Below are 11,438 nucleotides of genomic sequence, written 5' to 3' on the forward strand. Positions count from 1 at the left end.
GATAAGATAACAATCTTTTTAAGTGAACTGTTTTTATAGCTCTTTACATGGTAATAATGAAACGAAAATTTAAATTTTAATGAGGAAATGTTGCACGATTATTTTAACATCACGGACAATACAAAGGCGAGTTAACTAGATTGTCACTCGCTGTAACAATAGCATACTACATTGCTGTTAATAATGCATCGATGTTTTAAACATAGCAGTTTACTTAGACAATGAAATAATAAAAATATCACTATGTACTACATAAGAATAAATAACAAACTAATAAGAAATACAGATGTATTATGTTTTGAAATAATTTTTCATTAAAAGTTTCAAGAATATAAGTAAATTATCAATTTAAGAGATGCTGTGCTATATTTATGCTAATAAAAACAGACTCTTAACATCTGTCGTAATGTTTTCTGTAATAACTTTTGGCATTGTAGTTGGAAGGGGCTCATTGATATCCGGTTTCACTACAAAATCGGACGTCTTGAAAACTTTGCTATCTTTCAGTTTGTACCTGAAACAGGTTACATGCTAATAAAATAAAGTAGTACGTTATTGATATTACTATTTAACAGAAATCGTGTTAGCAAGCTTCAAAAGTGAGAATTTCCTCTAGAATATTCCACTAGCTAAAGAGCTAGATAACCATTTTCATTCTTTATTTATTCTGATTAATTGTAATTTGATATCTTAAAAAAGAAATAAATTATAAAATACCTTACCAAAGTTCAGAACTAATTACAATTCTTGTTCTTGTCATTGGTAGGCAAGAGAAGTGAGTAGCAAATCCGAATGAATACGCGCCTTGGATTGGTAATATGAGCCAATCGCTCGGTGAACATTGTGGCAAAAGTATCGTGAAATTTTCCATAATGCGATCCGTGGAGTCACAACTCGGTCCCCAGAGAATCGCCTTTTCTAAAGTCTCTTCATCTGTAGATACCTATGTAGTTTGTAGTAAAGTTTTCAAGTTTAAATGTTAAATTCAACTTTGAAGAAAATATTTCAAACTTAAGTTGTAATTTTGTGGATTGAATATCGGTGCCCACGATACAGGCATTGCCTAGTGTGGGCATCTCTAGATTATCCAAATTAACCATAAATGGTAACTTAAGTTTAATTTAATTTCTTAGTTATGTGCAATTTTTATTATGTTAGTTATTGTTTCTTGGTTTAATCTTTGTTACATATATTAAAAGCTTTTCTTTCTTTTTTCTTTCTTTCTTTCTTTTTTTCTTTCTTTCTTATGTTATTCGTAGAAATGTCATTTGATACATTGCAAGTACAAAAAAAGACTTGAAATACATACCCGATATCTTTTTACTTTATGCCATGATTCGTTATATCTCAGAGTGCCGTAAAGTCCATCATTCAGATAAATCATATTCACAACTTCTTTATCCTTTATAACCTGACGATTAAAACAATAAATAACAATAAATAAAATAAAAAACAAAACAATAACCGCAGCTGCTGTTTTGTAAGAACTCCATCTATATATACTAGCTGTCGCCCGCAACTGTAACCGCGCGGATTAAAAAAATCTTAATAAGTAGCTTGTGTGCTTTACCAGACTATGTTCTACATCTGTACCAAATTTCATAAAGATCTATTGAACCGTTCCGGAGATACATTCAAACAAACATCCGTCCATCTAAACTTTGGCATTTATAATATTATAATAGTAAGTGATATTTACCCACCTTTCTTACGTTGTTAATACTGCAATAAAGAGTGTATGAAGAATCACAAATATATCTTCCCGGCTCCGCTATCACTTGCACGGATTTATCAGGAAAATATTCGTCTAGTGCTTTGTTAATTATATTCGCCACCTAAAGACAAGATAAATAAATATTAACGTGCATTTTATCTCATCAAATCATACACATATTTTTATGGCAATAGAAACCCAATGTAAATAATACAATAGTTAAGTAAACAAACCTGGTCAATTCTGTCAGTTCTATCGCTAAGAAACCCACCACCAATGTCTACAATCTTCATCTGTCTGCCTGCTTTGGCTTCGTGTTCAAACAAAGCTCTTGCATAGCGGAGACCATTCTCGTGGCTGTCAATTGATGAACATGCACTACCTACATGGAAGGCTACTCCAACTACCTGGGAAAGTAAGACAGCAATAATATAAAAATAAAATAAAAATCGCTAATTGGCGCAAATAATAAAAATGATGCCTGTTAATTAAACATAAATGGCGCTGATAGCTGGTGCTCCAAAACATAAAAATTACGTTATTGTGACTCCCATAGCAAGTTTTAATTAAAATTTATTTAAAGGAAACTGGCCAAATAAATTGTAAGCATTTTTGAAAGATTTGAGATTCTTGTCGCTAAATACCTTAAGACCAAGAGCAGCCGCTTCATCTAAAAGTTTGATAGCTTCAGTATCGTGACCGCAGCCGAATTTGTCTCCCAAGTTGTACACACTTTTTCCCTCCACACGGATTCTTACTAACAATCTAGAAAATCACAAAGTTTCTAGAGGCTCAAAACGTTAAATTGTATTTACTTTACAGCTATCGCCAACGTCCGGGCAGAATTAAAAAAAAATAGTAGCCTATGTGTTCTTTCAGACTATATTCTACATATATGTCAAATTTCAGCGAGATTCATGCAGCCGTTCTGGAGATACTATCTATCCACCCATTCATTCATCTAAACATTTATATTATAAATAAGATAATTGTTCATGAAACTCACCTGGCATCTGGCCAATTCTGTTTTATCTTCTTTAATTCATAGGAAGAATCAAACGTCGTATGAAGTACCCCAGAGTCACGCGCATAAATCATTTGCTCGGCTGTTTTTGATGGCATTGCATATATTATGCTCCTGAATAAGATAAAGTGTTCATAATTTATAATATTAAACTAGTAGTTGGTACCAAAAATGTTATCTGCTAATTTCAGTTATGTCAGCTACAAATGTAATAAATTAAAAGATAATTATGCGCCTGAGGCAGAACTCTTAAAATATTAATACTTTATAGAAGTAAGTAACCTATACAGCGCCCATGACGGTGTTTTACTCTAACGCTGAGTCAACACCTCCAACTAAGGGATTTTAGGTAGTGATTAAATAATTGTGAGTACAAAATTCAGTGATAATTTAACCATAAGTAAAGTAAAATTATAATAAACATACTTAGGGTTGACGTTAAGCTGTCTCAGTTTGTAAATTTCACCAGGCGACGCACAGTCGAAGCCGAGTCCAGACGCAATAGATAATTTCAACATGTACTCAGAGTCATTTGACTTCATTGCTGAAATATTTTACAAAGAATACGTTAAGGAAGAAGTGAAACGACGACCGAATGTTAACCCACATTTCTGTATCGTAGTAAAGGAAAACATCGTGACGCAACCTGCAATTATCTGCGAAGATTCAATGTTATTTATGAATGAACCAAACCGCAACTGGCTAGCTTGGTTGACTATGGCCTAGTCTTTCGTAAATTAGGGTAGACACCAATCCCCTCAGTCGGAATATATAGAAAGCTGATGATGACTAAACTAAAGTGCGATTTTAAACGTCACTAGCATATACCGTAAAATATTTGGACTCTCGGCATCTTTGATTTGAAATGTTGAATGCGTCGATGAGCTTCGTCCATGTCGAAAACGTAAAATGGTTCTTTTTGACGGCCGCTGTCTATCAGAGTGCGCGCTATGTCTGCAGGCGAGTGCGTTTCCAATACAAAAGCACCAGAATGCATCGCAAATCCATTTTGCAACTCTCCGTTCATTGTCTGGAAGGAAACATTTTAGGTCACTAATAGCAGACAGAATTGTAATAAAATAAATTTAATTTCACCATTTAATAATTATGTTACGCTTTATCAGTCTCGCACATTGAGATGAAGTCAACGGTTTTAATGATAGTTGTTGTAGCATTCGTTGTGCTATATTTGGCTCGTTCACGTACCGACACGTGTTGCCGGCTCAAAGGTCTGACATCGACTGACGTCCCCTCTCTCCGGCATGTACTTATGGCGTGTACGCTCGAGACAAACAACACTACGTTTATGCATACACTACATCCCTTCCTTTTTTTAATATATTTAATCTTGCTAAGTATAGGTACTTGTATTCTAAAACTATTAATTAATAGAATACAAGTATACATAAAATTCGATTTTCTAAGTTTCTCTACACTTCTACATGTATATCCATTTTGTAAGTTTAATAAACTTAGATTCAATAACAATTTTCTATAAATTCACTTAATAATTATTTTCACAACAACTGCATAGATATTTGTTACCATCCTATACTTATCTTCCATATTTCCATTATTTCTTCCTTCCATATATGCTCTACTTCCTTCCATTTGTTATTTAGAACGCGCCAGTGTCCCTCAATTCATTTTAAATAAACTTATTTTCGTCTTGGCATTTGTCACGTTAAAATATTCCGAACTTCAATATCGCCATCAATACCTGTCTCTACCGTATGGGAAGCAGGATTTTAATTGACGCTTACTTTGTTATCTTTGTGTAAATTATTAATGTCGAAGCCAAATATTTTGCTAAAAAGATATGTTTAATAATTAACACTACTTAAAAGTACTTAACAGTTTGAATGTATCCTAGACGTGATAATTTACGCTAGTAGTAACAATAAAATTTTACTCTCTACTATGAATGTTATGCACTGTAGACACAGTACTAGTTGGTTGGAACACCAAAAGCTGTAACTGATGTAACTGTGCCCGCGACTTCGCTCGCACGAAATACTGACTTGGATAGCATTTCAATCACTTAGGCTAATCACTTAATATTACTAAGTTTTATACTGAAACAGATTAAACCCACAAAATACTCGCACAAAATTCACATATTCCAATACATCAAAATCAGTCCATGACAATGGTCCCAGGCCTGTCCATCAATGTACCAAACCTCATCCAGATTGGCCCAGCAGTTCCCGCTTGAAAGAAGGTCAGATAGACAGACAGACAGATGAAGCCACCCTTGCATCAATAAGAATGTTCTGTCCCTATATTATGGAATAGTCAATGATAATTTTCTTTTTCTAATACATAACCTGAAAATGACTAACTTACTATGTTAACAATTTAATGTTCCTTCTCCTACAAAGATGTTATATTTTCTATTGAATGAAGGTTTCAAAAGTCAAGACCTTTTTTATGTTTAATTACCAAATTTATTTCCCAGCTTATTTGAGATCTTTCAACCCAAAACACAGAGTCACAGACGGTATTTAATTATGTTGAACTTTATATTTAACTTGATGGACAATATTTAAATGCCACTATCAATTTTCAATTTATCAGATGTTCAACCTATATGTAACAATGAATTGCTAATGACTACTCTGAACATAGTAAAAGTCTTTTCAATATAAGCGTAACATAAATAAACATAAAGAGACAAACTCTTTGTCCCTTCTTTTCACAGGTCAGCAAATGAACTTGTCATTGCCGTTTATTCTCTAATGTTATTTACAATCAAACAGTAGCTATTATGTATGAAAATAGTTAAGTTAGTAGAACTAAGCGATAGCATTTTATTCCACAATCGTTTTTTTTCTGCTCATAATAATCCAAATGGAATGCCATTTAAAAGTAAAATTATATGTCAACAAGATCTCTCTGATTTTAAACACACTTTTAGGCGGTGTGCTAAAGTCGTTTTAATAAGTCGATAGTGCGATTTTGGTTCAATATTTCATAAATCGGTATTTCTACTCCCTAAATTGAGTTTAAAGCCGTTAAAACTTAATTCAAGTTGACTCACCAATTTGTGCGGGTTATTGATAACAAAATCCAGCTTCAACATACCCCGACTGCGACTAGTGTGTCCTCAGCGAGGAGTTGCCTAAACAGCGACTTTTACAATGAATTCCTCCATGACTTGGTCCAATAATTATGCTATAAATAAAGCTATTTCAGAAAGAAAACATTAACCTTTATTTATTCTATTTTACGGCAACTGTAGCATGTCATTATCAAAGAAAAACACGTTTCCGCTCTTATTTTTACCAAATTAGAGCAATAAAATCAATTTCAGATGTATTTTAAATACAGAGTCATCTATCGCCGGAAGCGGAAACTACTTATCTGTTTCACAATTATTGAATCGAAATTCGTTTAGTGCACAGTACATCACGAGATTTGAACTTACATATACTCGTAGTTAATAGTATCTCTGGAAACTTCACCAATCCAGCATTAGCCAAGGATTCGTTAATAAAGCCAATTATGATGACTTTAGTAACTGGCAATATAATATTAGAAATTGCGTTATACATATTGTAAATATTCATAACAAAACGTGACTAATAGTCAATCACATTTTATATCATTTTGTACTACGTATTTTGTAGTAAGGTGCTTATAACAGGGTTAAAAGAATTACTTCTCAAAAAGACAAAGGAATAGTCACTTACTTGAAAACAATATCGTACAATGTACATAATATAGTCGCCATTGATTTGACTTAAATTTGCTTTACTTTTTTACAAAATCTAAAATGTATTCAGGTAGCTTAGATTTAAATTGATTAACTGAACTTACATTTATAAAGATGACAGTAACAACTTATGAAGCTGTACTCCTTCGTTTGTTATACATATATCTCTTTCCACTCACTTTCGGCACAACAATTAGACTTGCTCGCCGAGTGCTGCGTTTATTAATCTGTAACTTTACAAACGACATGTTATTGATGATTTGTTTTGTTGATTGATTTTTCTAATTATAAAACATGTACTGTAGGCATATAGTTGATTAATAGTCATTATTTTGATTTTATTGTAGATAATGTATTTCCTCTCACCTTAATTTAGATACCTCTCACCTTAATTTAGTTAACAGTTTGCCTCACACAAATTTTAGCTTCAAACTTCTTACCACTAGTAATATCAATTTATCGATCAGGGTTTCAATCTTCTTAATTTATATACTTGACAACTTTTCAGGCTGTAAATGAACTTATCGATTTAACGATTAGATGATCTAACTAATTTAATGGTCAGCCGTGCTGCTTTTACGTCTGTAAGACATGACTGATCTAACCAATTTAATGGTCCGCTATGCAGCTTTCATGTTTGCAAGACATGAATCATCCAACCAATTTAATGGTCAGCCGTAGTGCTTTTATACCTGTAACACTTCAATGATCTAACCAATTTAATGGTCAGCCGTGGTTCTTTTATATTTGCAAGACATCAATGATTTAACCAATTTAATGGTCAGCTATACTCTGTAGACAAGTGCGAAAGTTCTTCTTCTTCGTCGTTACAGTTTTGTCAGATTGGTCATGATCATCAAGTATCAATGATCTACTTTACCAGACGCCACCTAGTCGCTGCCTTTTTAGTACATTGGTGGTCCAAGGTATCTTCAGCATTCTTCTCCAGCACCACATCTCGAGCGCGTCTATCTTCTTTTTCTCACTCTCGTAGGATCCCGTTTTGGACGCATAAAGGAATATGGAGAGTACAAGCGATCGTACAAGCAGAGTTCTTTTTTTCTTTGCATTCTTTGCAATTTCTCCATCGCTGACCTAGTGATTGCCATTCGTCGCTTTATCTCGTCTATACAACCGCCGCTGTTCGTGCGAAAGTTGAAAGCGAAAGTGCGAAAGTACTTACACTTTATTGGAGGTGACTGTACCTATGTTATTGAAGTTATGTATACACATAAGGTTGACCGAGATTAACATCGCCGAATGCTATTATCCATCTACATACTATTTGTCAACCGTAGGTCGAAGACAGTCTTAAAAATGAATTTGATTATTGTTTTTGGTCGAAATCATGACAGTATATGTATATGTCGTGGATATACTACCCTCGTAGTAATGTTTATTTTATCATTGTAAATGTTCGATATTTTCTTTTCTTAATCATTATTCATTTCCTGCTTCATCAATAGACCGGAATTAATTTGTCGCTTGCACATGTACTTCGATGTGACATCGTAGTGCACTTTGTAGTTAACAACTTAGACGGACGAGCACAGCAATGAATCTGTTTCTCTGATAGTAAAATATTGTGATCTTATCTCGATATTCAATTGGTTAAGTTTACATTCTGAACCGTTTTTAAAACATTAACGGCTGGGAACTACTTAAGGCCACGTTTTACAAATCATATGTAAACAGAGAAGACTGTTGCTATTTTTGGCAATCCGTTACCTACTATTTTTTTTTTGTAAGGTATGGCAAAATTATTTAAACAATACTTTCGTCCATCAATTACTGAAATGTTATTTTTCTTACACACTGGTCTTCTCTTTCCTTTTTTTTTTCAAATACAAAATTTATTTCCGTACTCACGGTTTTATCCTCGTCGCCAATGTAGCATTCGTTGTGCTATATTTGGCTCGTTCACGTACCGACACGTGTTGCCGGCTCAAAGGTCTGACATCGACTGACGTCCCCTCTCTCCGGCATGTACTTATGGCGTGTACGCTCGAGACAAACAACACTACGTTTATGCATACACTACAGTTGTTATTTAGAAAAGTTAATTTACTTGTTTTGTTTATACTTCGCGATATTGTTATCGTAGTTGTTCAAGGTATTGCACAATAAACCACTTATATAGGGTTCTGTATTCTTAAATATATAATAGGCTGGTTTTAGGATTCTGTACCTCATAGGAAAAAAACGGAACCCTTATAGGATTACTTTGTTGCCCGTCCGTCCGTCTGTCAAGACCCTTTTTTGTATTACGTATGTTACCATGTTTCCAATTTATATAAAAATTTGCCGAATTATGATTACAAATAGAACAATAAAACCGTGGACTTCTACACCCAAAAAATCTGTTATAAAAATATTTAGATCCCACTGTTTCTTCTAATAACAGAAAATATGAATATACAAAGATTTAAAAAAAATTGTTTGTTCTTGTACTCAAGCATAACAAAATTAAAAATATAGCTAAAATTTTAGTATTTGTTGAAGACAACCTTAAATTATTAGATAAACATATAAATAATGAGTTAGATATAATGTTTTCATATTATTATTAATACAGTATCGACCTTCAGATAACCAATGATCTTAACATAAATATTGTAACATATTACGTCATATACAAAGAAGATATTTTTATATAATTTATACGAGTAATCTCATGTTTGTACTAGCTGTCACTCGCGACTCCGTCCGACCAGACATAAATAAACTTAATAAGTAGCCTATGTGTTCTTCCAGACTATTTCTACATCTATGTTAAATTTCAGCGAGATCCATTAAGCCGCCCCAGTGATACTTTCAAACGAATATCCATCCATTCATCTATGTAAACATTTCATTTATAATATTTGTAAGATTACTTATTATAAATAATATAAGCAATCCAAATTATCCAAAAATGAGTAAAGCCTGTATTTTTTCAAATAAGATTAGGTTGATAAACGTCTTTTTTCGTATTAATGGTAAAGATTGGACAAGATCTAAAGTTCTGAAGTAAAGTTTGACAAGGAAATTTAATTTTTAATACTTAGACAACATGTATGTAAATTATGTAAGTAATTTGATATGAAAATGAAATATTATACAGTAAGTAACCTTTAATTGGTTAAAAACATGTGCTTATTTTATACTTCGTTATTCATCTTCTATTTTAACAAATTTTATAAAAAAAAATTATATTAAATTCTGAGTAAATTATGTTTTACGATACTTCTGAATTCTGTCGGATTATACTTTAATATTGTAGAGAGATTATCGTACATATACAGCAGATACTCCGGCATGTCTTACAAGGCGGGCGCGGATATTGTTAACTTTCGTGGTGTAGATATCAAACTGGAAATATCTAGTAAAAGTACCAAACTATTTTAAAAATAGATACGTACAAATTGCCCTTAAATGATAGTTATGATATTGGCTTAGAAACAAAAAGAAGAATCCCTACGAGTTTAAATGTTCTCGAAAGAGAGTTTATTGCGAAGATTTTTACTTTCGATAAAGTCACAAGATTTTCACATTTGGTGATAAATTATCACCCGGAGAATAGCGAATTGCATGTGTAAATCTCTATTACTATAAATTAATCGTAATACATGGTATATGTACCTAAAGTTAGTTATTTAAATTACAAAATTAAAAGGAATAAAAGGTCTCAAGGTATGTCACAATCTCGATTCTACTTTAAAAGGTATTTGACAAAATATTCTGCAAAGAAATTTCTTGAACATGGAATTTCAAAGTGCGCGTAACTAAAGGACGTTCTTTTAATTACATTGAACGGGTGAAACTAATAGAATGGAGCAAAAGACAAATTGTTTTGATTTGTAGAATTCTTTGCTCTCTTTGTAATTGCAACGTTATAAAATATTCGTAGTTTTTATTATTATAGAAGAAGTAATTTGAAGTTTTCACTTTTAGACATCTTTGTTAAGAATCTAATTTCTTACCATATTACTTCTTTGTTGCAATTTATTTATTTGTATTTAACTAGACCGAAAGGCTTCTATCTTATTTAACAGTCATTTAGGTCATTATATTCTATTAAGTCAAATGAATTTATATCCTTTGTCATTTCAAAGGAGATAACTGAAATTTCTACTACCCTCAGGGAATACTGTCATTTAAATTCTGACGACGCTCGAGACTGTATCTCGTTTGTTACGTATTAACTTTAATCACATTAAATACTTAAATAGAATATTACTATTAACTCTATGACTTACTTTCTTACAGCTAAATTAATCAATCCGATTATATATTTATAACAAAAGGGGCCAAACGAGCAGCTTGAACACCGAGGTGTTCAACAACGCCCATGGACATCAGCAATACCAGAAGAACCGCAGATGCGTTGCCGGCCGTTGATGGTGATACGATCGCTTCTTGAAGAACCCTACGTCGTAGCGGTTTGGAAATACCACCGAGGACAGACCATTCCACACAAATTCATCGATCGCTTTCTTAACAATAGATAATGACTTTGCTACTGTGATAACTAAAAGTAACAAATTAAAAAGTAATTTAATTCAATTAAATGAACAAAAATGCTTCAAGATTAATCATTATTAGGCTCCGACCATAGTGTATTATACAGTAATCGAAAAGGACGTACTATGTTAAATATCTATGGTAAATATATTTAACAGTGGTAGAGCCCGCTTTAACATCTTCGCACGAATCGGCCCGGCTAGCCCGGTGAAATACCACGACCACACAGAAGACACGCGTGAAGTGGAAGCAATTCCGCGTTTCGTCTGATGAGTTGCGTCCCGGAGGCCTTATTTAGTCCTCTTTCCCTTCCCACCCTTTTTCTTATAAGGAAAGAATGGGAAGTGGAAGTGGACTTTCCGAATGAGAGGATGCATGGAAAGGGAAAATATTTTTTTTCTGTGCATCCTCTCCTCCGTCGATTAAATGTAGGCAACGCTTATGCAATTGCGTAAGTCTATGGGCAACGGTCACTTCGCTAT

The 11,438-nt window shown here is 33.2% G+C and overlaps 1 protein-coding gene across 1 annotated transcript; it reads right to left on the reverse strand.

Annotated features, from left to right (window-relative positions):
• Positions 1-271: 271 nt before the first annotated feature.
• LOC106123288 (ornithine decarboxylase 2-like) lies at positions 272-3,906 on the reverse strand. The gene is made up of 10 exons (XM_013319527.1): positions 3,834-3,906; positions 3,567-3,768; positions 3,165-3,282; positions 2,721-2,852; positions 2,359-2,479; positions 1,948-2,121; positions 1,704-1,835; positions 1,310-1,411; positions 723-943; positions 272-514 (listed from the first exon to the last, which is right to left on the reverse strand). The coding sequence occupies exons 1-10, from the start codon at positions 3,834-3,836 to the stop codon at positions 370-372; spliced, it is 1,350 nt and encodes a 449-aa protein (XP_013174981.1). The 5' UTR covers positions 3,837-3,906; the 3' UTR covers positions 272-369.
• Positions 3,907-11,438: the final 7,532 nt, after the last annotated feature.

The sequence above is a fragment of the Papilio xuthus genome, unplaced genomic scaffold (genome assembly GCF_000836235.2).
Source record: "Papilio xuthus unplaced genomic scaffold, Pxut_1.1 DF826115.1, whole genome shotgun sequence".
NCBI classification, from domain to species: domain Eukaryota; kingdom Metazoa; phylum Arthropoda; class Insecta; order Lepidoptera; family Papilionidae; genus Papilio; species Papilio xuthus.